Genomic DNA, 23,982 nt, shown 5'->3' with positions numbered 1-23,982 from the left:
AATTTTCCGCAACATGTTGTAAGAGGCTTACGATTTGCGTAGTTATTTATGAAAAATTACTCTTAATCGGGATTAATTTTGATATGACTTATTAATAATAAGTTATAATGATCCTTTTAATAGAGTTCTGTCCTGTTTTGTACATAATCATCGAGGGTTTCGAAGATCGTATGGAACACCTGCGCGAGCACATGTCCAACTTTTTAACCTCCAAAGAAGCTCAGTTTCAAACGATTCAAGCGTTTCTGAGCGGCTTGGCGGAAGTACACGCACACCATGTTGCGTCGAATGAACACCGAATGAGCCAGTTTGAGACGGAGTTCGACTGTATGGCTTCCGAATACGAGGTGCAGCAAGGAAGCTTCGACACAACTTACAACGAGCTTGTCAAAGCTGTTCGCGAGGAAACGACGGAAGCAAATATTCAGCGCCTAGTAAACGAAGCTAAACGACTCAAAGCCGACTTCATCCCTAATCTCAAAGGCTACATACGTGAGATCGGCACTTTTCAAGGTTCCACCCGGATCTCATAGACTACGAGTCTACCGTTTATGCTACCTACTTGAAGAAGTACTTCCGAAATAGCGAAGAAAACTGGACAGTGCCGAAATTGTGGGAGTACGACGTCACATCTAAATACTCGTGCATGGAGATCTCTGAAGAAGATCAAGAGCTGCTAAGAAACTGGCTGAAAATGCTTGAAAAAGAAAGCTTCATCGAGGCCAGCTGATCGAAACGGCGTACAGAGAGCCAGAACCTCACGAAAAGAAGATGGAAATCATACAGCAGTACTTCAAAACTCAGGTCGGGTTTCAATTTGATGGGGTTCAGCAAAGTGAGCAATCTATCATTAACTTGTTGTCCTAACCAGTCTAAGCTTTAATTAGACTCCAAAGTAGAAATTAACGTTCAGATCAAATTGAAATCCATCTTCAGAAAGCTGCAACGCCACAAAACGCGAATCAAAAGCAAAAAAGAAAAAGAAGCAAAAGGAACCAAAACGCTCAATTTACGGTCGACTCAATCTCTACAAAACCAACGAGGCCGCGGTGGAGAAGTTCAAAATCAATAAAACGACGCCAAAATTTTTGCTCGACGCAGCGATCTCGAAGAATTTCATGAGCGATCTCATAACTTTTACGAAGAAAAAATACTTGGAAATTATCAGCAGCACTCAGCACTCAGCGAAATTGTCGGCAAATGCGCGGGCAGCGAGGAGAAAGATGAAATCAGAATTCGGTCTAAAGAAGAAAATCGACGTTATCGAGCCGAAGATTCGAGAGCTGGAAGTAGAGATCGCCCCTGAAAGACTTGCGAAGATCACACAGCTAAAAGACGGACTGCAAGTTCAGCAGCGCATGGCATCGAGGACTCTCAACGAAATGCGCGAGAAGAAAGAAGAATGCACAACGGAGCTCAATGAAGCTACCGAAGCATTGCATCTGATTCCAGAGCAAGCAGAACCGAAAATGCAAGCTGCAACAGAGACATCTCAGCTCGTCGAGCTGTGTGATCTCGCCGAGACTCAATTCCAACAAGCAAAGAATCAGGTTGAAACACTAGTCGACGAGTACTCGAAATGGTCGCAGAAGAAAATAGACAACGTGAAAGTCCAGCTGAGAAATTACATAAAGCCAATGATGCAAGAAAAGCTGCTCGACCAAAGCGATAAAGAAGCGATCAAGAAGATGGAAAGTCTTGTTCACAAAGCATGCTTTCTCTACAACAAGGATCTCTCCGTTCTGCTTCCAGAAAAGATCAAGGAAATCGAAGAGTGCAGAAAACGCTTCCACGACGAAAAATTTATCCCGCACGATAATGATCTGAGATTCATCCATCAAATTGACAGAGCTCTCAGCAACTCACAAATTCAAATTGCTTCTGAAACATCAAAAGTTCGACAATGGCTGAATAACTTGGAATCGACAGTGAAGACTTTCTGCGACCACGTTGAGAACTCTGATCCTACTGCGATACGCGTCGATCCAACGACTGGAAATCGAGTTACAGAAGTCCTCTTCATCGTCAATGAGCGAAACAGAACCAACGCTTTGCTTACTGAAGTCGTCACTCATTTCATGTGCTCCTTATCTACTCTGGCGAATGTCAAGCGTGACTTTTACTTCAACTGGTTAACGGCGAAAACGCATCAGGAGTTTATGAGCTTGAAAGCCGAGGAAGCAGAACTTAAGCTCGCAGCAAAGCGTGGTTCGTCCTCCAATCTTCTCGGCGGCATTCGAAAGATGTCATCGCTGAATCTTGCCAAAACTCAAAGTCGAAAGTATTCAACAATGCCTGGAATGGGAGGCGGCCCAAGAAGAATCATTCGTGATCCAAAGATCGAGGTCAAAGTCCAAATTTTCGGCGATTTCCGCCCACCAAATGGTGAAGATCTCCCATCGCGAATGACAAGACTGCTTTTCGACGCGACGAATAGAATTCTTACACTCGGCGACGCTTATTACAAAAGCAGAGGTGCTCGACCGATCACACGCCCTGAGCTCATTCGGGAAAATTTCGAAAGAACATGCGATTTCACTGTAATAAAAGTCGTCGATTTCGAGCGCAAGGCAAAAGATTTCGTCCACAAGTGTTTCCTCCAAGTCAAAGATATGGTCGATCGGTTTACTTTGACTGGCCGCCCTGTGTTGGAAATGATCTTCAGCGAGACCAATAAAGCTATTCAAAATGAAAACGCAAAGGCTATCAACGATGTTCAAGATCGCTACCAACAGCTATTCGATGCACTCAAAGACGCGGGTTTGGAGCACAACTCGAAATTGAGGACTTCGCTCGGCTTGCCTGAAAACAAGGAAGAACTCGCAAACTTGGAAAAGAATGAACGCGATCGCCATTTCAAGATTCACAAGTACAATATCGAGCGGCATACGGAGCTTAGATCGAAGTTGACGGAGATTGTCACCAGAGATGCAACGAAAATTTGTGCTCTAGCCGCAGATCTTATGCAGAAGGAAGAAAAAATCATTTCTGACAGGTAAAAAGCAGGTTTTCAATCGTATTCTAATATAAACTTTTAAGGGATCTTTTGGTTGTGTCTTACGATGAATACGACGAGCCTGTGATCGACAGAACATTCGCTGGGCGTCCTCCTGAATGGCCAGAAGTTCCACGCGGAAGTCTCCCTCAATTCAAATGCAAGCCAATCAAGACATCAAAAGCTTCTGAAAGCATGGAAGACATCATGAAATTCCGCGACGAAGTCGTCCGAAGTATCGAGAAGCGATTCAGCGACTATCAACAAGAATTTGACGATCAGAAGGCTCAGACCATCTTTGAGGCTGAGCGCTGGAAGAAATCCTGGGACTCATCGATCAAAACTATCAAAGAGCTGTATGAAGTCAACTGAGTTCTGCTTCTTGAAATTATTTTATAATAAATTATATTTTTCTATCTTTGCGTCTTTTTACACCATATTTATTCGTTTTGAAAATTATTGATAGTGCAGTCAGGCCAGTAACAATAGTATGAATAATTTTCGAAAAGGGAGGAAGTTCTAGAGTTACTTTTGGTCTTTACTTGCTTCGAGGATGATGATTGCAAGTATCGTCAATTCGTGCAACTTTGACTCCGTGGCAGCATTTCTTTGTGTGAACATTGTACCACTGCCAGTTACCTCCAGTGTGGCAGCATTCGTGTCGGTAAGGGACGTTGTTTGGCTCAGGTCGTTGGCAATTTCCATAAGCAAATCTGTCCCATCCGTAAATTGAGTCGATCTTTGAAAATCGGGGATCTAGTGGTGGTTCATCGAAGAGGTCCATCGCAAAGCTAGAAAATTTTGAGATTCTAAAAAGATCCTTTGACGCTTACTTGTAATCACACTGAAATAAGCCCTCTTCGCACGTATTCGCTTGGCCTGCGTATGCAGGGTAACCATCCATGCCTTCAACCCATCTGTATCGGACAAACTCGCCGATGCACTCGCCCATTGGTGTGGTCCCGTTGTAGTGATGCGAGACGCACTTTTGACAGCGTTTATACGCCCGACAAGCTGTGTCTTTCAGGAGTTTTAATTTAAGTTTCTCATTCAAAACAACTAATAACGAATAAATATCTCTAACTCCTCCCTACGCCATCAACTGGTACTCCAAAGCCCATCTCTGACATTGGCCGGTCCGAATCCGCCGAAAAACAGTGGCAGCCGTAAGACCAAAGTCTCGACCAAAAGATGTTGAATTCATACGAGTTCATTTTATTGTGTCCTATCAAAAATTACTCGCAAATGAATTAACTTCGTTTACCTGGGTGAGTGAAAATAACTTCCGCGATGTTCTTCAAGTCTCCATATCGTCTGGCCTCCACCTTTCCATGAGTTCTCGCCTCTAAACCTCCTTCCTCACCTTCAACCTGAGCAGGTGTTACCCATCCAGCAGCTTCGGTCGCTGACTGCTCCGTAGTTTGAGCTTCAGCGACGGCAGCGAGTAGAAAAATGTTCTTGATTGTAAAAATTTTCATATCAGTAATTTTTCAACTTGAAAACTTGATGCTCGCCGCACTTGGATGAAAGAATTTATAAGGGGCTAAAACCGCATGTTTGGTCGACGGGGATTAAGCGTCACGATATGGGGACACTTTCTCATTTATATGCCGTGTTTTTATCAAAACAAGAGTCAGAGACGAATTTTAAAAATCAATATTTTATTACAGTAATGTATATTTTGCAGGCAGTAATCCGGTATTCGGTTGTTCTTGCGAGCTTTTTTTGAGGTTTACGATCAAATCTAACATTCTCCAACAGGTGCTACGTAATTGACCCTGCCGATATTGCAGCATTGTTGTCTGGCCGTGCTTATCCACTGGTAAGGGCCATTGTAGCCACCGCAGCACTGAAACTGTTCGGAAATTGGAGCAAATCGGCCGCGAGGTCGACTTTCGGCAGAGCAGTTTTCTTTGCTATTGGGGTCGAAGAATGATAATTTGTTGTGAAAGGCATTGTCGAATTCGTCTCGGGCGGCGAAAATGTCGCTAAGAAATTTCTAAAAAAATGAATAACCTGCTCAGATTATTGAATTTTCACCTTGTCGCATTCTCCAATTTCTCGTTCGCAGCTTCCACTTGGCGAGAGGATCTCGAGCTGGTCACTTTTGCGTCCCCATCGCCAGTTGTAGCGGTAGAAATCGTGGGTACATTGATCACCATGCTTATCCTGCACACATTTTTGACAGTATTTGAACTAAAAACCCTCTTCAAAAATTCAAAATAAACCGAAACCACCTTTTTGCAAGCTCTGTCAATTTCATCAACTGGTGTTCCTTTGCCATGCTTCAAAGGCTCTCCAAATTGGTTTTCTAAAATTGGTCTCTTCGAAAATATTCATGGAAAATTTCCTTACGATCTAAAAAGCAATGACAGCCGTATGTGAAAAATTTCGCCTCATCGAATTTCTCCGTTTCTCCTTTTTCAATCCAGAGACGATTTGCCATTTCTGCCAAATCTCTAAGAAATTGCCATTGTCACTAAATTTCAAACAGTTACAAAACCTGTAACGCTTTGGACGATCCTCTTGAAATCTCGACCCGCTCAATTGAATTAGATCCTGGGCGATAGATTGACCAAAAAGGCTCAAAATGGAAATTTTAAGTGGGGAAAACATTTTATCGAAAAAGTTTTTGTTTGATGAATTTTCGAGAATGACGGCTGGTTTTATAGAGCGGGGAGGGGATCAGGTGAGTAAAGCTATTAGGGTATTTGGATATAAACTTTGCATAACAAATGCATAAGATGATTATTGGCAGTGAGGCGCTCAGCCGGTAACACCAAAACAGCGCCAGCTCAGTTAGCTAAACTTTCGCTAGAATCCTGTCCAAAATCTGGGGAGCCTGAAAAACGACACTTCATCCATAACAAGTTGCGAGCTGATGCACGGTAATGATCATCTGCCTGCTTACTGTCGACTTTAAGATACTCTTTGGAAGATAAATCCGTTAGAAGAAACCCTCCATTTAGATCATTATTTTCTTTCAGTGAAACGTTTATTTGGCAGTGAATTTGTAAATCAATCAAAATTGAACTATTCTAGTAGTGAAGTTTCGCCGGCTTCTTGTCGGGCACTTTGTACATATCGGGCACTAAACAACACATAATAATTCAGCAGCACTTTAAAACAAACCTGGTTGTTCTTTTCGTTTTCTTCCTCTGTTAGAATTCAAATTAGAACTTGCACCGTCATTGATGTACTCAGTAGGGTCGTAAGAAACTGCTCCAGAAAATTGAGTATCGAAGAATCTTGCCATAGCTGCCGCTGCTTCTTCTTCCGTGTTACTGGAAGCTAGGGAAAGATTACCAAAGTGGTCAAATCTTACTTTACTTACTCATATCAGCAGCTGTGCCAGGGATTGAAGCTTGTTGCTGCTCGCTTTCTTCGACTTTTATAGTCACTGATTTGAAATTAAACACCGAAAATAAGAACGAAAACATACCTTCTTCACTAGCGACTTTAGGCTCGGCAGTCGAGAAACTTGAAATCGTCTGATTGATAAGAAAAGCTGCCATTGTAATTTTCTGTCTATCTCCTTTCAATGTAAGTCTTCGCATTCCATATTTCGAATCCTCGTCGGCTCGCTCTACATGGATGTTGCATCCGCTCATCATTCGTATTTCTCCTATTCGTTTGCCGCCTTTTCCAATAATCGCACCCATGTGCTGGTTCGGCACTCTTTTTTAAAGGATTAAGAAAATTTAGTTTTAAAAATTGTGTACCTCAGCTCTTGGAGTTGTTCGTTGATCTCGATCGGGCTGTATTCCATCGTCGGGTTTATCATTTGATTCGCAGTCAGAAAAGCTGTCGCCATCTTCACCAGGTTATCATCCTAGAAATTCATATTTCTTTAGCGAAGAAAACGACTGGCCTACCTTTTCAGATCTCGCATCGGGCTCCTCTTCGTTCTTCGGATCGTACGCTCTTATTTCTGAAGAAGGTGTTCCCTTGAATTCGCCTTTACTCTCATCAATCGCCGCTTTGATCATGATTCCGACGAGCAAATCGACAGCTTGCGTCACTGAGAAGTTATTCCCTGTAATTTGGCATGTTCGTTCATCGGATTTTGGCTGAACGATGATTATTTAAAATCGAATGAAAACCCTAGTTACCAAGCAATCAGCTGACATATTTATTTGCGCCCCGGATTTGATTCGCAAGTCTTTCAGCGCTTCCCCTCCTTTTCCGATGATCATTCCACAAATATTCTTTGGCACAATTAGCGTCAATGTAATAGGAACCAGTTTCGTCGACTGTCCATACTCGTTGTTCTCTGCTTCGAGGATTTCGCCAAGTCTTGTCACCGCTAAATTTCAAATAAGTCGTATTTTCTTTGAAGACTTTCGGACAGTCAGAATGTGACTTACATTTCATGCAAAGAGACTTTTTCGCAGCAATCGTTAGCACTCTATTTTTATGCTCTCGATTTGATAAAATGACGTTGACTCCTGTTTGTTCTCTCAAGTTCTTGAACACATGTTATGATCAGTTATGGATAGAAGAGCTACCTTTATGTTGGAAGCATTTCTCCCTATAATTTGACTCGCCTGCTTCTGCTTCATTAAAAACCTCAACGTCAGATCTATATCCGAATAATCCATTTTTTTCTGAACAATAACATTTGCAACAACTGCGTTTTTCAATAAAACAGTAAACTTTACTAAATTGCGCTTAATTTGCCTAATGACTCGTGTGTACTTGATTATACAGAAATCAGATATCATGGAGGGTGTTTTGATTGCAACAGGGCGATTTCATTATTTTCTATTTTCAGGGTGTGTTTATAGCAGTAGTCAGTTTTTTTAGTTCTTGGCTTCGAGGTAGAACCATCGAGAAGCTTTCATGTCGGTGACAGCGGCGGCGGCTGCGACGGCAGGGGCAGCATCGACGACGGCCTGAGCATCAGCGGCAGAGAGTTTAGCCTAAAAAGACATATTGAGATATCTCATCGAAAAAGCGTTCTAATACCTTTGAGCCCTCGACAGAGACGTTTTCAATGGCGAGCTTGGATTCGGCTTCTCCTCGGACGAGGGTCTGCCACTGCTGGTAGGTCTCAGCGATGATTTGGTCAGCGAAGGCCTTGTCTTTGTACTCGCCGTCGAAGGCAAAGTTGTTCTCGGGCTTGCCGTCTGGGACCTTGTAAGTTCGGAACCACTTGCGGGTGTCGGCGAGGTAGCCGGGCTTGAGGTTCTCGACGTCCTCGAGGTTGTTGATCTTGTCGGCGAGCTCGTCTTTGACGTCGATGCAGATGACCTTCCAGTCGGTTTCTCCTTCGTCGATCATGGCGAGGATGCCGAGGGCTTTGACCTGGATAACTTCACCTCGAGCGGGCACTCGGGAGCCGATTTCGCAGACATCAACGGGATCGTTGTCACCACCTTCGAAACGATGGATAAAGAATGAAATCTTTTTGAAGCTGTTTTACCTTCGTTGGTGTTCTTGTCAACATGCTTAGGGTTCTCCCAGGTCTGGGGGATGCAACCGTAGTTCCATGGGTATCCTCGCTGGGGGTAAACATTGGCGACGTATCGGAGGTTGCCCTAAAGGGTTTGTTGTTATTAAAAACAGAAATAGAAAAGAAAGAGCACCTTCTTGACGTCCTGCTTGATGGGGTTCATCTTTTCGGCGGTGGCGATTTCCATCTTGGCATTGGTCCAGCGGGGCACTTCAACGACCATGTTGTAGATCTTGTTCTCGGTATCAGCGTACGCGGGAATGTCGTGGAAGGGACTTGAGGGAAAATTATTAATTGGGAAGGGATCCAACAATGCTCACCTGATGATTTGTCCATCGGCGTTCTTGTAGAAAATTCGGAATTCAAGGGTGTTCTCGGCTCCTCGGAAGACGGTGGAATACGACATTCTAATTCAGGAGTTAGAAATCAGCAGGAATTCTCTGGACTTACTTGGGTCTCTTTAACACTGCGGGAACGGCCCCTCTGAAATAAAAGTATAAGTTTGGGTCGCGCAAGAGCGTCGGAAGAAAGGGTGAATCAATAAAATCTCTACAACCGCAACATTCGGTTATTTGCGCAGGATAGATCGATCTGGTTAGAATTATCTCTCAACAATGAATTTGTGAAGGAATCTTTTTTAAACTTCAAACCTCAATAATGAGCGCTTTACTGAGCTCGCGAAAACTGTTTTGGCAATTTTGAAATTAGACTCGATCTCTAGCTGGCTTTATATAAAGAGCGTAAGAGGTAAGGTAGGGGTGAAACTATTTGGAGGAGAGAAAAGTCCTTGATAATAAAAAACTGGAACAAGGTGGTCGGGAGCAAACAAGGGGTAACGGAATGAGTCTGGTCCGTTTCCTGCTCCTAATCTCAACACCGCGTTCATCGAAATGGCCAACGGGCGGGTTTTCGATAAAAATATCTCAACAAAGCCGTTTTTGAATATCGAAAATGAACGGTAGCAAGCCGGTAAAAGGGCAGAACGTGAGGCCCGAGAAAAGAGTCAAACGATGGCAAATATTTTGCCAAGGATCAGCTGATCAAGCGCATTTTACAGGCAGATCAAACTGTACTTCTTTGATGAAATATTTTGTTTACGTAATTACGTATGATTTGTCCATGCAAAGGTCGAAAAAATGCAAGTTAACTAACATGAAAATCACTGACTCATGAAAAACGCAGCGTTATGTAATCGAACGTTTCATCGAATTTTAATAACTTTGGCTGGTCATAAAAGGCCTATCGTCAATAAGGTGTTAGTACTGCAAATAGCTGAAAACATAAGAAAAACTCCAAAAACCTCTTTCTCCGAGAGCGCTTGCTTCGGCTCGATTTTCTGGACCATCTCTCTAATAAATTTAATGAAAAATCAAAAACGGTTTCATGCGGAAATGAATCAATGACGATGACTCTAATAAAAAATCAAGGCAGTGGAACTAGAACGAACTGTAAAATGGGCAGATAGTGTGACTTGTCAACGTACTCTTTTGAATCAGTCTCCCGCTTAGAGCCAACCGCAGTACCGACCATTCTAATGAAGAAAGGGATCTAGAAAAATTTCAAAATTGTTTCCTTGGCGCGTTCGCAGCATTTTCCTAACAGTTTTTAACTGCACCCCACCCTGAAATAGAAAATATTTGAGATTGGGCAAACACACAAGTTTCCGCGCCAGTGTTTGTGGTGAGCTCGACTTTTATACAATCAGAAAGTTATGTAACTGAGCACACAGTTGTACAAAAACGGGTTCTTTCGGTATTTTTCTTTTTCCTTCGATCATTCTTGGACGGCAATTGTGTTGTTCACAACGAATTGCGCGAATAATAAGCAATCTTCTACGTCCTTTTCTAGCGATGAAACTCCTTCTTTAGAAGCTAAATAGACAGTCATTTTTCATCCTTCTTCGCCACAATTCCAACCTGTTTTGCATTCTTCCAAAATGGCAAACAATCCTTCATATTTCAAAATCTCCTCAAAGTGCTTCGCCAAACAGACTCTCAACATCGCCTGACACAAATCCCAATACATTCCCTTCTTCAAAGAGTCCCTCAACAGCGTCAAAAAGCCTTCAAGTGGCTTCTCCGAGCAACATCCTTCTGGATCAAGCGCGCTAATCTCCGAGTCCAATTTCGATGGCGAGTAGCTTTCGAGCATTTTCATCAGGACATCTAATTCGCTACCGGATAGATATGACTCCATTTGGCGGCCTACTCCGGAAACGAGCGAAATCATCGGCTTCTTGTTCGATGCAATTTTTGACTGAGAATCGTCCTCAAGGGCGGATCGATCGAATTCGACTCCAGATACGCCTGCAACAGTAGGAAGGAAGAAAGGAGCCTAGAATTAGATCAGAGAGAGAGAGAAATTAATCTTTTACCTTTACTGGCGCTTTGACGTCAACAACTTTATTTCTTTCTTTGATCAACTTCAAATTTACTAACGAAATCCATCTTGAATTGGGCAGTCCAGTGACAGTAACACAATCATCAATAACTTCTGGCGATTTGTATTCATCGTCCATAACTTTGTTCTCGTCTTCTTCTTCGAGATCGACCTCGTCCGTGATTTTGACTTGTGGGAGCATGCTGACCATCTTAGGCACTTCAGATTCATCAATAGATCGAACTGGTCGGGGATCAAAGGCTTGAATGTTCGACCAGAGGAAAACGCCAATTTCGTCGCAATGAGTCGTCGCTAGAAATTGATCGTTCGGGCTGAAATCCACGGAGGTTGGAATAGAAGGGGTTCTTTAGCTTGGTGATAAAAATCATTCAGGCATTGGAATTCCAATCACATTTGTGATAAAAGTACAATCACCATTCCTAAATTGATCGATCAATGAGGAAGTCGTAACATCCCAAACTTTGATGCTGGAATCAGAAGACGCTGTAGCAAGCCATCTTGTATCTTGACTCCATGCAATATCTCTAATTTCAGCCGAGTGGCCGCTCAATGATCGAGCTAAAGTAAGGGGTGTCCTGTGCAGTCGACGATGATGATGGAAAAGTCGGCCAGTGCAACTGCTGCGAGATTTGCTTTTCTCTGAATATTGATTATTTCTGCCCGAAAAAGGGGAAGCAAAACCTGGAACGCGAAGTTCAATGCGGGCTCATGAAGATCAATCGTTTCGAGAAGCTTTCCTGTATGTATCCTCCACGCTTTCAGTTTTCCATCAAGAGAAGTGGTAATCAATGCAACTTGCAGCATTTGGCAGCCGATTCCAGTGACCCGATCATCGTGCGCTTTCATTTTATCTTCTCCAATTTGGTATTCTTTTCTCAAACGGCCGGATTGCAGATTAAACTCGCGAATTGACCCGTCATCGCAGCCAATCCAAGCCATGTTCCCGCATTGTGAGCATTCTACAGATGTGACTTTCGCTTTTAAATTCTTGGGAGAAAGATTGAATGCTCCTCTAAAAATAGGTATAGAAAGGAATATTTTCGATCATACCTTTTCGTTTTGTAAGTCGACCAAGTCGTAGCCGTATTTGAATTTGAATGAACTGCTACAAGATTATCCCAAGCATTTTCTCTCGTTCTCGACGATGCAAAATCGACAATGTGCGACATCGCATGTTCCGTCTTTTGCTTTTGTGAACGAGCGTGCATTTGCCGAGGTTTTTGTTGCCAGATTCGTGCTCTGGAGAAAACACTTTCATTGTCCTGTCGAGACCTGCGGAGAGGATAATGTGTTTTTCCTCGCTTCCGTAGAACTGGATCTTTGTCGGAGGAAGAGAGTGGCCGAATCGGTAACGGAGTTGCTTATTTTCGGCGAAAACGCGGATGCTGTTGTCTGAGCCGACTGTTACGAAGCAATCTTCGTTTGGAAGGTAGGATATTGACAGAACTAGAAGAAGAATAAAGATAAGTTCGTGTAGAAAAGCGTACCTGCGCTATCGTGGTTCTCAATTTGCGTAATCAATTGCATGTGTTCCAAGTTCCAAATCGAAATCTTCCCGTCATCCGTCCCAATCGCCGCCACTGGCAAATCCGTTCGGCAATCAGCCGCTGTCACTCTATTCGCATTATTCAGCTTTAGCAGGATTTTGTTCTTCTTGATGTTCAATAAGGCGAATGTGCCATCTTCTGCGCCAACTCCAATCACGTGTAAATGTGGAGTTTTCAGTACTGTCGTGATTGTTTTTCCTTTTAGCGCGTCGAAAGAGTAGATTTTCTAAACAAAAAATTGATAAAAATTGGAAAATATAAAAAACTACCTTTCCAGTTTTGATATTGAAGAGATCTATCTCCCTAAATCGTTGGTAACGAGAACTTTGTTTTCATAAGTCGGAGGGTGAAGCATGTTGGAATATTTGCGATTTCTGTCAAGTGGAATCTCGGTTAAAATGTCCCCATCGCGAAAGTTGACGACCATCAGACTCGGGCAGTCAGTAAGAATAACAGCGATGTCCATGCCGAATAAGTAATGCGCCACGATGTCATCTGCTGTTTTAAACTAACGAAGATGATATTAGATGGAATTGTGAGAAAGAAAGTATACCTTGAAAAGCACTTTTCCATTCATAAAAACCCAGAGGTGGCCATCTGCTTGGGCAGAAACGAGCGAATGGTATTCGGACAATTGAGTGATTTCGCCGGGCATGGAGTCGGAAATGCCGATTATGCCCAAACCATCGACTTTGTACGAGTGAAAAGCGTTGGAAATTGGAACGTTGAGGATGTGGTAGCGACGGTTTTTGTGCCAGTGGACGATGCCCGGGTAGCTACCCGAGTAAACGCCGAGAGCCCGATACGGCTTGAATAGCGAAGACATTATCTGAAATTAAACAAATATTAATAACAAATTAGGGGTCCCTATTTCCGAAATCCGAGAAGGATTTTCCCGTTAAAATAGGGACCCGCTATTTTATTATTAATAAAATTTCAAAAAAAAATTGTAAGAAAACAAGCAAAAATTTAACGCAGACTTTCATGAAAGAAAATCTACGAAATTTTACTCGTAATTATTGATGTTTTCGCCTTGTGCAGAAATGGTGGTGTAGCATGGCCGCGGAGAGCTCTCTTGTGAATTGTGATTGGTCGCATGGCTGCTTGAGCTCGGCACCAGGAGCCGTGGCAAAAGCGGCCCACCAAGATCAACGAAAGCTTGAGCTGAAGGCGCTTTTCAATTCAATCAAATTCGGATTCTTCTTTTCCTCTTATCTTTTTCAGTTTTTACTAAAGAAATAATAAACAAACAGTCGATCAATCGATCATTAGAGATTATATTTTGAAAATAGAGTTCACGAAAGAAAATTAGAAGAAAAAGCGAAAAGGACGATTAGCATATTTTGAGGCACAGGAAACAAACGACATTTGAGGCTTTTTCATATTTCTAGAATAATCATTCGTCTTGTAAGGCTTCCTCCCGTTCAGTAAAACTTGGTAGTGGCATAAAAGTTTTTAACACTAATTATGATTATACGAAATGTTACGAAATAACGACGATATAGTTTTATGATCTTTTAAATGACCACGAAGAAGTAAATTTATATGATAAAGATTGGTATTTTTGAAAGAATAATGCTATAATTTGATAAAAGTTTCATCATAGAACACTTATTATACTTTTTAGATTAATTTAATACGAAAATTGCAACTTTTTCATTTGTTTTATTAGCATCCGTAAATCTTGAATAACTACTTGACAAGTTGTCACTGACAACTTATCATTGCTGCGCTAGTATAGCAATTTCACGAAAATTAAAGCGCACGAAATCAAGATCAACAATTGAAATTCTAGTGATCCTGATTTCCCCTGAATTGAAAGCCTCAGGCGTGGTCAAATTATTTCCAGGGTCAAATCGCTATCAAATGTACTTCTCAGTTTTGACAGGCAATCAGGAATTGAAGCAGAAGCCCCGCTCTTAGCCTCCTTAATTGCATTACGGCCGAGCACAGAGCATAAACTTACGACATTGCCGTAAAATTTGTCCCGAGGCGGCTCCATCCTTGGACCGCTAAACTCGCTTTTACGACCGCACACAAAAAATAATAAATGAAAGATGATTTCTCATATCCTAGTGTCTTCTGCAAACAAAGTCAATTTTTAAAGGAAATTTTTTAACAAGAGAATCGTTTTTAGAAAATGAGGCGATTGGCAATCGTTTTCGGCGTAGCAGTTGGTTTTTATCTTCCAGGCTTGGCGCCAGTTTCGTTTTGTAGAAAGGTAAACTATTGAAACGTTTTCTTCCTTGATTTCAACGAAAATCCAGGGCGAGGAAGAAGAAGGATGCAAGTCGCAAATCGAGCTCTTTGTGAATCGTCTCACATCGTCCGAATCCGTCATTCCATTCGAATACTCCGCTTTTGATTTCTGCACAGCTTCAAAGGACAAAAAGTCGCCATCAGAAAATCTCGGTCAAGTTCTCTTCGGAGAGGTGAGATATCAAACTTCTCAATGAACGAATTTCCTCAAATCATTATTTAGCGAATCCGACCAAGTCCATATAACATCGTGTTTGGAGAAGAAAAACAGTGCGAAGTCCTCTGCGAGAAGAACTACAAGGCAGATGATGACAAGATCAAATTCCTCAAGCACGGAATGATGTTCAGCTACGAACAGCACTGGATCATTGGTAAATCTTGAATTTCTTGTTCAAACTCTTCAAATTCGCTTTCAGACAACATGCCTGTTACTTGGTGCTACGATACAGAAGGGCAAAACAGATTTTGCACACCTGGCTTCCCAATGGGTTGCTATGTCACGCAAAAGGGCGAGAAGAAAGATGCATGCATTATTTCCGAGCATTACAATCAGGCCTCCACATTCTACTTATTCAACCATGTCGACATTACTATTTATTACCACTCCGGAGAAGGTGAGCAAAATCATCAATCAAATTATTAATAAAACCTGTCTTTCAGTCGGCGGCTTCCTTGGTTCTCGTCTTGTCCAAGCTCGAGTCGTTCCCCATTCTTATGATCACTCTGACGGTGTCAACTGCGACCCTGCATCTGCCAAGCCAGCTGCTATTCCTGGAAAAGTCAATTCCGACATCAACATCAAATATACCTATTCCATCACTTTCCAGGAAAACAACCAGGTACTTGTCCATTTCCGCTTGTAAATATAACAATTGTTATCAGGTAAAATGGGCGTCTCGATGGGACTACATCCTAGACTCCATGCCTCACACGAATATTCAATGGTTCTCAATTATGAATTCGCTCGTCATCGTTATCTTCTTATCTGGCATGGTCGCTATGGTCACTGTCCGATCGCTCAGAAAAGACATCGCGCGATACAACGCTGCGGAAAACTCAGAAGAAGCACAGGAAGAATTCGGATGGAAGCTTGTACACGGTACGTCTCGCTGATAGTTAAAAAATCAAGCTGACCTTTCTTTAGGTGACGTTTTCCGACCGCCCAAGGCTGGTATGCTTTTGTCTGTTCTTGCTGGCGTTGGCCTACAGGTACCAAGTTGTTATTCAACTTCTTTAATAACAACGGCCACTAGGTGTTTATTATGGTTTTCATCGTGTTATTCATCGCTTGTCTTGGATTCCTCTCGCCTGCTAACCGCGGTGCATTTGGCACAACCGCGGTGGTCGTGTTCATCCTCCTCGGATCGCCGGCTGGCTACACCTCTGCGCGCATTTACAAGTCATTCGGAGGCGAGAAATGGAAAACAAATGTGCTCATGACCGCTTTCCTCGTTTCCGGCGTCGTGTTTGGCATTTTCTTCGTGATGAACTTGATTCTTTGGGGAGAAGGTAACGTGTTTATACGCTGACATTTTGGGTTAAAGTTGTCTAGGATCTTCCGCCGCTGTTCCTTTCACAACAATTTTGGCGATTATGTTCCTCTGGGTTGGAATTACAACACCGATGTGTTTCCTTGGAGCTTACTATGGTTACAAAAAGAGGCCGATCGAGCACCCAGGTAGAGTTTTTTCACTCAAATTTTTGCTTATCATTCTCGTCAGTCCGAACTAATCCGATTCCACGACACGTTCCGGAGCAAGTTTTCTACACTCGACCTATTCCTGGCGTTGTTATGGGCGGCATCTTGCCATTTGGATGCATCTTCATCCAGCTGTTTTTCATCCTCAACTCGCTCTGGTCTCATCAGATCTACTATATGTTCGGTTTCCTTCTCCTCGTTGCAATTATTTTGATCGTCACTTGTTCCGAAACCACAATTCTTCTGTGTTATTTCCACCTTGCTGCAGAGGATTACAACTGGTGGTGGAGAAGTTTTATGACCTCGGGCTTCACCGCGTTCTACTTTTTCATCTACGCCGCTCATTACTACTCCTCAAAGGTAAAAAGAAACATCCGCCCTTTCCCCTTCATCACTAACTTTCATTTTAGCTTACTCTTGACAAATTCGCCTCGGTGATTTTATACTTTGGTTACACGAGTATTATGACCTTGTTCGTCTTCCTCTTCACCGGTTCAATCGGTTTCTTCGCATGTTACTGGTTCGTGCGAAAGATCTACGGCGCCGTCAAAGTGGACTAAAAATAAGTTGCATCCAATTGTTTTTCAAGGAGTTCAAAGTTTAACTTGCTATTTGAAAAAAGCGAAAAGAGACTTCTTTTTTTCTGAATTGAGACAAAAACTTTATGTAGCGCTGTTTCTGTTTCCTTCCTGTATATTTTTACACACCCATTCACCATCTGCTACAAGTGCAATCATATTCTTATTCAGTTTTCTGCCAGTAGTTGTCTCTCGCAATATTATATAATAATTTTTATTATACAATTATGTAGCCGAGGAGCATCTCCTCTTACCTAAAACCAACTTCTACAAAATATATGTTATTTTACTTGGTTGGCCACAGCCCCCTCCCTTCATATAGACCCGCACATTACATCTTCAACGATGGTAAATTGCAATATTTTATAATATAACTATCATGATTCATGAGCAGACTCCGATTTCATCATGTGTTATTGAGGAAATTTTGCCACTCGTGCCTAACCATTTTTCTGTTCAATATTATTCTAAAAACTGAAAAATCAAATCGCTGACGATATTTAATAAAAATTAGTTATACAAATGTAAACATTGAATGTTTTGATTTGTTCAACTTCGGCTTCTTGAGAGTTCTTATGCAGTAAATGATCGGCGCGGGACCAGGAGTGATTAGCGTAGTTAGTCGTGCGTACGCTATATCAGGGTGTCTAAATTGGACAAAATTTCCGGGTCTGGCCGACCATTTTCCGGCCAATAATTTTTTTCAGGTTTGAACCGGCCAAAATCCAATCCAATTCCAATTTAGCCCAATAATCCAATAATTAGCCAATTATGAAATTCCCCAATTTAGCCGATTTTCCAATTATTTTCCGATTCCAATAAAAATCCGAATCCGATAAAAATCCGAGAAAAAATACTTCCCAAAAATATTTCCGATTTATATTATCTTATTTCTTCTCTAACAAACTAAAAAAAAGACTTTAAAAATTGCTCTTTGGACCCAATAGTACACTTATTCCACTAATTGTAGCCATTATTCGGTAAAATTTAGGAGTATTTTTGGTTAAAATTTGATCAAAACGGCTGATTCGGCTGGTTGCCCAACAATTTTCCAGTATTCCAATTTATTTTCGCCGCCAATTTGCCCATTTTAGCCCCGATTTCCAATTTATCCCAACTATCCAATAATGCCCAATAATCCGAAATATCCAACAAAAACCGGGGCCAGATCCAACCAATTTCCGGCTATTTTCCAAAATAGGCCAATCCAACTATCCAATCCAATTTTGTCCGTCCAAATTAGACACCCTGCGCTATATTTGGTGGATCTAGACGCTACGAGTTCGAATCCCGACGGGGATCATCTTGAATTCGTATTCATAGGCGACATCGCAACCCTTGTATGAATCCTAGTCGGGGGGCCCGAAGGGTAACTGCCATGTGTAGAGGCTTTAGGGTATCAAGCTGATAAGAATCAACCCCGGAAATTTGCGTTCATACTATGTGCAACAGACGATTGTCGGCTGGTTAGGCGGAATAGCCGCCAGTGACGTTGTTCTGTTTATGTTGAATCTTTGTCACCGAAAAAACTCTAAATTGACGAAAGGCTGCACGGGCCCTGAGGTTTCTCTCGACTCCTAACCGTCTCAGGACGCTGAAGATAGGTCACCATAGCGAGAGTTTTTTTATTAAAAATTCCTGAAGGCTTCAGGCTGAAACAACAATAATCTTGAAAGAGATTTAGAATGGCTCTGTTCGGCAAAAATTTACTTGACTCTCTCCATCATGAGCTGGGACGCGTTCATGAGCCGCAATCAAAATACCTTGCTTCTCGCAGAACTCTAAATCGCTTCGTTACATCTTTGCCTCTTGGATCAAGTCTCGACCGTGTCTTTCGCCAGATCCAGAATAAGATCGAGGAGCGTGAAAAAATAATCGAAACACATGAGAAAAACGAAGAAGAATACCAACGTAGAGCATTTGCATCGTCCACCGCTGCTCTTCTTCGAAAACGAACTCAAGAAATCGAAGACGACGTGAAAAAATACCTTGACGACGATGTTGAACGAATCAATCTCGCGAAACAAGCTATTCCTGATCCGATCATCATACACAAAACCGTCAAGCGCCCAGGACTCGAGTACATTCCAGAGTTTGTGAGAAAGAACATGGTGAACATGGACGAAGTGACGTCGCGCGCTCATCTTGAGAACATGATTGTGAGCTTGAAAAACGAAGCTGACCGGAAAGAGCAGTGGCTTCAAGAGCAAAAGAAATTATCGATTACGGAAGAGCGCATTGACGAGCTTAGAACGAGTATTTCAGAACAAGAAGCAGCTCTCGAGAAGGAAATGAGCAGACTAAGGAGACTGAAAGTCGCGAAAATGACAAGAAACTACTTGGAAACGATGAATAACCCAGAAAATTTGGTTGAAAAGTCAAAAGCTGTGGAGCTCTTCTCCGCTCGACTGGATGATCCTTCTTTAGATGACGACTTAGACAATGATCTGCCAATCGATTGTCCGACTGAGTCCGCCAAAGCTCAAGAAGTTTTGAATGCGATCAGAGATTTCAACGATCAACTGGTTGAAGGTGACTATCAAACCGCTGCTCAAACTGCTCTTCAGTACAAATGCCTCAGGTAAACTAACCAAGAATGTCGGGCTTTATTGATTGTAAACTTAGGACAACCCATAATCTACGAAGAATACTCGCGGAAGGCTCTGATAAAAGCATGACAGCAGCACTTTGGTTCGCATCTCTTGTTTTTGGAATGGCCAACCCGACACCGGTAGATTTCAGAGAGCTAGCGATAGAAATAGCTGGACAGGCGAATAAAATCGACCTATACTTTCCTTATTGGTACTCTGTTGGAGTTTTTACAACGGTAGGCTTGACAAACGGACGGAAAATAAATCGAAAATAGGACCGTAAAATAGCTGAAGCAACGGAAAATGCAGGGGAATTGAATATCGCAACTCTTCTCTTCACTCAACTGGAAATGTACGAACGAGTTGTCTCTTTGCTTGTTCGTCGCCGCCAGTTTTACAAACTCGTTCGAATTTACAAAGAAGGTCGTGTTTCATCACAACGGCTGAAAAACATCTTCCTGGATTATCCTCTCAAACATGTCGGGGACGCGCTTATCGAACATGGCGGACATTCACTAGCAGAATTGAGCATGGCTCTCGTGTCGCTTGGGAAACACGACGAGCTTGTAGCATTTCTATTGTAAGCGCTTTATTTCATTAATGATTCTTTATCGTTTCCTTTAGGAAGGACAAAGATCTGTCATCAAGGCTCGAGCTGGACTACGAAAACGTATCAGTTTGGAAGTCAGTTGCGGCATTTACAACTGACATTGAGCTTCAAGCAAAGATTCTTTCTGCAACTGTTATCGCTGAAGCAAAATATGAAGAGCATCTATCCGAAAAAGCTGCGTACGACTTTTACTCATAAATCTTCCCTTCTGCTTCTATTTTTCATATTTAAATATATTTTTCTACTTCAACTGATTTCAATGACAAGACGGTTAGTTGAAACCAGTCTTGCCGAGAGTATTTTAGTTGAATTACTTTATTTACATATTTATGCGAATTTGGAAGTGTAGCAAGGGTAAATTGCGGTTAGAATTATCAACTTGGACAAGTAAAGTGCAGTGTGTTTGTGTCAATAGGTCGAACATTGTTTTTTGAAGATAGTTACAGTCATACTTTGTTGTGAGTGAAGAAGTTAGTTGAGCTTTATGTACGATGTGGGGACGAATCCTTCTCGATTGGTGCCGTGGACGCGGACTTTTGTCCAGCCATCTCCGTTGTCCTCTTCCGTTACGGATAGAATCTGAAAGATCAATGAGGTATGAGAAGAGAGTCTTTTTCTTACCTCGCCCATATTTACTGTGATGCATCCCTCTCCAGCTTCTTGGAAGTTGTAGAGACAAGTCGCTACCGGACCTTCTATCGATTCTTCCTAAATTGAAATCATAGAGGAGAAGGTCAATGACGACGCTTACCTCAAAAGAATCTCTATATCCTGAATGTCTGGAAACATCCATTTGTGATCCACTTTGTTCCGAGTAGCTAGTATCCATTTGATTATATTCCTGTTTGACTTCGTGCTTGTATTGGTAGCCCTGTGGTTCAGTAGCCATGTGATCAGTGTCGTGGTCGAGAGGTTTTCCGTTGAGCGCGATCTCCGTATCATTTAGCCACTCATTTATCTGATGCAGTTTTTGATTTTTGGCATTCAGTCTGTTCCTCGCTTCATTGATCTTTTGCTGCACTTGACCGCCATCGCCAAAGTTTTTAACAGACGCCATTTTCTCCAGTGATTTGATTTCTTTGGTATCTTTTTCCATTTCGTCGAGAAGCGATTTTCGAACTTTCATGAGCTGTCGTTTTCTTTGTTGAGGAGGTAGGTGGCTCATATCTTCCTAATTTTAGAGTTTTAAACTTTTTGCTTTCAGGTTTTATAACAAACCTGCACAGGCTTTGACTCTGTCTTCTTGAACAATCCGAAACCCAGTCCCCTCAAAGTTTTCTTTCCCGTTTCTTTGGGTGGATTCTCCATGTCCTCGAATGGCTTATCATCTGGCCGAGCATAGCCTGTCTTTGTCATTTCAATTACAGTTTCGCAGTCGGCCTCTGGGTCAATAGATCCGCTCTTGTGATCAATATCGTCGATGCATTTTGCTAGAATGGGTTAAGGACAGTATACAGAACTTGACTTACCAATAAGAGGTCGATAAGAACACTCGGCGACGCAAAAGTTCTTGACGATTTCTCGGAAACAGTTTCCGTTCTCCAGCGCTAGATTTTGCGAAGTATTTAGAAGATCCGGGATCAGCTTCGTATGATGTTCCTTTTGATGTCTGTTGAATTCGACCAGGCATCTTGAGTACTCGTTTTTGGCGTCTTCTGCCATTTGTCGCTTGTGATGCGAGTTTTGACGGGCTTTTTCGACATCAGCTTTTGTTACGTGCTGGTCGCTGTCGGCCTAGAATTGATCATAAAGCGAGGATAAAATGCTAGAAATCATAAGAATATAATCAGATAAAACAAATCGACTTTAGAATTTTTTCGTCGAGGTGACCAAGGATGAATTTTTGAGTGTTAGACACCGAATCAAAGTGTGGACACCCTAGCGCGACTGATATGGTCAAATCAAATCTACCAGAATCATGAAGAATTTTAATTATGTTGTTAGCCTTACGAAGAACTGTTCGTCTTTCTATAAAAGGAAATTTTCATAATCTCAATCTCAATAGCGCTTATCCAAGACGTACCTTTTCAAACATCGACCTCGCCTTCTCATAGTCTTTTAACTTCTTGGCCCAGTTTTGCTTCGCCTTTTCTTGATTAGAATCGAGGTTTTCAAGCATCTTGATCCAGTTTTTGTGTTCGGTTCTTGACTCGTTCTTGTGCTTCATCATTTCATTGGTATGCGATTGAATCCTCTAAATTTATCATCAATGCACTTCGTCAAGGTTATCTCTGGTTTTCACCGCTATGCATGTTTTTTGCACTGATTCAACAATCATTTCGTACTGGTTTGCGATGTTTTCGACTTCAGTCAGCCACCCAAAGAAGCATTCGTCAGAAGTGAATTCTGATTTCGGCGTGCTCTTGCGATTTCGAGCTACCAGGCTTTTGATGTTTTTCGCATACTCAGAATCCAAAGCGTTTTTATCTTTTATAAACTAAGACATATCATTATCTTACTATCTTTAATATTGTAAAAGAGCACCTTTATAATATTTTCATTGTATTTAATCCGGCTTGAAAATTTTGAATCCACTTTTTCAAAAGAGTCCCACAATTCTTCTCCCCACGATCTCATGCCGATTCCATCAAAATCTTTGTAAAGGGAAAAGTAAGAGTTATTGGTGAAGAAGGATGGAAAGCTAGAATATTCAGAAAATAAGGACTACACCTTGCACAGCAGAATTTTCCGACAGAAAGATATTCACAAATAAATTAAATAACAAGCTTAGTAAAGTTTGCGAGGCCTTGGTACGTGATTCGAGGAGTGATGTGATAAGGGAGTATCGACTTTGGGTTGAGCGGGAATGGTCGGCCTTGGTTTCGGCTTTTCTTCAAAACCCAATTGAAGAGTGTTGCAGAAACTTTATCTGCAACGAAAACTGTCGGACCAAATATCCTAATTTCATTAAAATCTATTCCAAAACCATCCTTTCTTACCTCAGTCTAAACAAGGTCTCTTCCTCTGGCGACTTTGCCAAGTGTGCAGCAAGAATGGACATCGGGAATAAAACGCCAAACGCGCAGCCGGCCGTCATGGGATCAAAAACGTCGTCGCCGCCAGCGGAAAACCAAAACCCATAAAATAGCCCCATCGAGACTCGACTGTTGCCAGCCGCGATCGTACATCTGAAAGAATATCTCAACTTTGCCTATTTCTCTTTTGAGCCTTACCGATGCCCATTGGGTACCATTTGTATTCAAACGCTGTCCAGGCGTGTAGCAGACTGACGTGTAGAAAGTAAAGAGCAGAATTGACGCCTTCAAGCGGCAGTGCTTTTACTAACGACGCCTGAATCATAAACACGACGTAAACAATCAGCGCGAATATCAGATCGGCAATTCCTTCTGACACTTTTGCCCCGGGTGCCTTTTTCTTCCTTGATTTCAATTTTTATCTATGAAAAAGGACAAAACTTGACTTACCTCCCCGTCGCTTGATAAACAAATTCAGCCGTTTCCATGAACCAAAAGGTATTGACAATTTTACTGGTGAGCATGAGTGGCACGACCCAAAGCGCGGAAAAAGCGTTCGATAACCAATTCTCTACTCGTGCGTCGATCCTTAACCACGAGATCGATGGCATAAACATGTATTTGAATAAACAAATGGTGAGCCATATGAATGCCGATAGCTTAATTCATTTGTTAATTCCCCCTCTTTTTCTCTTTCTTTCTGAGCTCCCGCTAATGAAGCCAGATTGAAATGGACACTTACAAGTGCGCAGGACAAGTGTTTCTTCCGAAAGCCAGGGATCGTCGTCGAGTATCGAAGTGCGTCCTTTGTTCCAATTAAGAAATGTGTCAGCAGTGTTAGCATTATCTATGATTATTTACAGTCAAACTTTG

The 23,982-nt window shown here is 42.0% G+C and overlaps 10 protein-coding genes across 12 annotated transcripts; 3 read left to right on the top strand and 7 right to left on the bottom strand.

Annotated features, from left to right (window-relative positions):
• Positions 1-127: 127 nt before the first annotated feature.
• Positions 128-3,402, top strand: LOC145702803 (uncharacterized). Its single transcript, XM_081780073.1, has 3 exons — positions 128-804; positions 937-2,995; positions 3,040-3,402. The coding sequence occupies exons 2-3, from the start codon at positions 1,119-1,121 to the stop codon at positions 3,365-3,367; spliced, it is 2,205 nt and encodes a 734-aa protein (XP_081636199.1). The 5' UTR covers positions 128-804; positions 937-1,118; the 3' UTR covers positions 3,368-3,402.
• Positions 3,403-3,413: 11 nt separating this feature from the next.
• LOC145702804 (uncharacterized) lies at positions 3,414-4,480 on the bottom strand. The gene is made up of 4 exons (XM_081780074.1): positions 4,260-4,480; positions 4,080-4,220; positions 3,829-4,009; positions 3,414-3,786 (listed from the first exon to the last, which is right to left on the bottom strand). Exons 1-4 carry the CDS (start codon positions 4,471-4,473, stop codon positions 3,534-3,536), a joined length of 789 nt encoding a protein of 262 aa, XP_081636200.1. The 5' UTR covers positions 4,474-4,480; the 3' UTR covers positions 3,414-3,533.
• Positions 4,481-4,660: 180 nt separating this feature from the next.
• On the bottom strand, positions 4,661-5,618 carry LOC145704472 (basic phospholipase A2 homolog acutohemolysin-like). Its single transcript, XM_081781924.1, has 5 exons — positions 5,499-5,618; positions 5,351-5,454; positions 5,233-5,306; positions 5,036-5,191; positions 4,661-4,994 (listed from the first exon to the last, which is right to left on the bottom strand). Exons 1-5 carry the CDS (start codon positions 5,609-5,611, stop codon positions 4,740-4,742), a joined length of 702 nt encoding a protein of 233 aa, XP_081638050.1. The 5' UTR covers positions 5,612-5,618; the 3' UTR covers positions 4,661-4,739.
• A 353-nt stretch (positions 5,619-5,971) lies between these two features.
• LOC145703035 (poly(rC)-binding protein 3-like) lies at positions 5,972-7,719 on the bottom strand. Its single transcript, XM_081780344.1, has 9 exons — positions 7,504-7,719; positions 7,363-7,462; positions 7,108-7,301; positions 6,871-7,065; positions 6,718-6,827; positions 6,438-6,673; positions 6,330-6,395; positions 6,128-6,286; positions 5,972-6,086 (listed from the first exon to the last, which is right to left on the bottom strand). The coding sequence occupies exons 1-9, from the start codon at positions 7,717-7,719 to the stop codon at positions 6,034-6,036; spliced, it is 1,329 nt and encodes a 442-aa protein (XP_081636470.1). The 3' UTR covers positions 5,972-6,033.
• A 27-nt stretch (positions 7,720-7,746) lies between these two features.
• Positions 7,747-10,056, bottom strand: LOC145703037 (inorganic pyrophosphatase-like). 2 transcript variants are annotated; one of them, XM_081780346.1, is made up of 8 exons: positions 10,025-10,056; positions 9,101-9,136; positions 8,901-8,933; positions 8,771-8,857; positions 8,584-8,725; positions 8,421-8,535; positions 7,964-8,373; positions 7,747-7,917 (listed from the first exon to the last, which is right to left on the bottom strand). In XM_081780346.1, the coding sequence occupies exons 1-8, from the start codon at positions 10,039-10,041 to the stop codon at positions 7,798-7,800; spliced, it is 960 nt and encodes a 319-aa protein (XP_081636472.1). In that variant the 5' UTR covers positions 10,042-10,056; the 3' UTR covers positions 7,747-7,797. The 2 variants fall into 2 exon arrangements, with proteins under 2 accessions (XP_081636472.1, XP_081636473.1); XM_081780347.1 differs by lacking the exon at positions 9,101-9,136 and having other exon boundaries at positions 7,748-7,917; positions 9,934-10,056.
• A 156-nt stretch (positions 10,057-10,212) lies between these two features.
• LOC145702085 (WD repeat-containing protein 36-like) lies at positions 10,213-13,227 on the bottom strand. Its single transcript, XM_081779296.1, is given in 11 exon segments — positions 10,213-10,321; positions 10,367-10,784; positions 10,825-11,409; positions 11,412-11,489; positions 11,532-11,862; positions 11,901-12,051; positions 12,054-12,296; positions 12,338-12,623; positions 12,667-12,698; positions 12,701-12,905; positions 12,951-13,227. Coding segments are annotated over 11 exon segments (2,700 nt in total). The 5' UTR covers positions 13,224-13,227; the 3' UTR covers positions 10,213-10,223.
• Positions 13,228-14,490: 1,263 nt separating this feature from the next.
• Positions 14,491-17,441, top strand: LOC145703033 (transmembrane 9 superfamily member 2-like). Its single transcript, XM_081780341.1, has 11 exons — positions 14,491-14,618; positions 14,665-14,829; positions 14,880-15,027; positions 15,073-15,270; positions 15,317-15,495; positions 15,539-15,755; positions 15,801-15,865; positions 15,910-16,165; positions 16,209-16,334; positions 16,378-16,715; positions 16,766-17,441. Exons 1-11 carry the CDS (start codon positions 14,538-14,540, stop codon positions 16,913-16,915), a joined length of 1,923 nt encoding a protein of 640 aa, XP_081636467.1. The 5' UTR covers positions 14,491-14,537; the 3' UTR covers positions 16,916-17,441.
• A 1,172-nt stretch (positions 17,442-18,613) lies between these two features.
• LOC145703259 (uncharacterized) lies at positions 18,614-20,388 on the top strand. The gene is made up of 4 exons (XM_081780595.1): positions 18,614-19,514; positions 19,559-19,760; positions 19,800-20,104; positions 20,149-20,388. The coding sequence occupies exons 1-4, from the start codon at positions 18,619-18,621 to the stop codon at positions 20,330-20,332; spliced, it is 1,587 nt and encodes a 528-aa protein (XP_081636721.1). The 5' UTR covers positions 18,614-18,618; the 3' UTR covers positions 20,333-20,388.
• A 55-nt stretch (positions 20,389-20,443) lies between these two features.
• Positions 20,444-23,028, bottom strand: LOC145703034 (formin-binding protein 1-like). 2 transcript variants are annotated; one of them, XM_081780342.1, is made up of 9 exons: positions 22,619-23,028; positions 22,377-22,571; positions 22,158-22,328; positions 22,085-22,102; positions 21,604-21,868; positions 21,353-21,564; positions 20,886-21,305; positions 20,756-20,842; positions 20,444-20,713 (listed from the first exon to the last, which is right to left on the bottom strand). In XM_081780342.1, the coding sequence occupies exons 1-9, from the start codon at positions 22,709-22,711 to the stop codon at positions 20,606-20,608; spliced, it is 1,569 nt and encodes a 522-aa protein (XP_081636468.1). In that variant the 5' UTR covers positions 22,712-23,028; the 3' UTR covers positions 20,444-20,605. The 2 variants fall into 2 exon arrangements, with proteins under 2 accessions (XP_081636468.1, XP_081636469.1); XM_081780343.1 differs by lacking the exon at positions 22,085-22,102.
• LOC145702084 (etoposide-induced protein 2.4 homolog) lies at positions 22,849-23,982 on the bottom strand. Its single transcript, XM_081779295.1, is given in 6 exon segments — positions 22,849-23,032; positions 23,074-23,176; positions 23,179-23,262; positions 23,308-23,513; positions 23,560-23,768; positions 23,852-23,982. Coding segments are annotated over 6 exon segments (888 nt in total). The 5' UTR covers positions 23,954-23,982.

Source organism: Oikopleura dioica, chromosome PAR, assembly GCF_907165135.1.
Source record: "Oikopleura dioica chromosome PAR, OKI2018_I68_1.0, whole genome shotgun sequence".
Classification (NCBI taxonomy): domain Eukaryota; kingdom Metazoa; phylum Chordata; class Appendicularia; order Copelata; family Oikopleuridae; genus Oikopleura; species Oikopleura dioica.
Note: the sequence above shows the minus strand (reverse complement) of the source record. Positions and strands in the feature narration are given on the sequence as shown.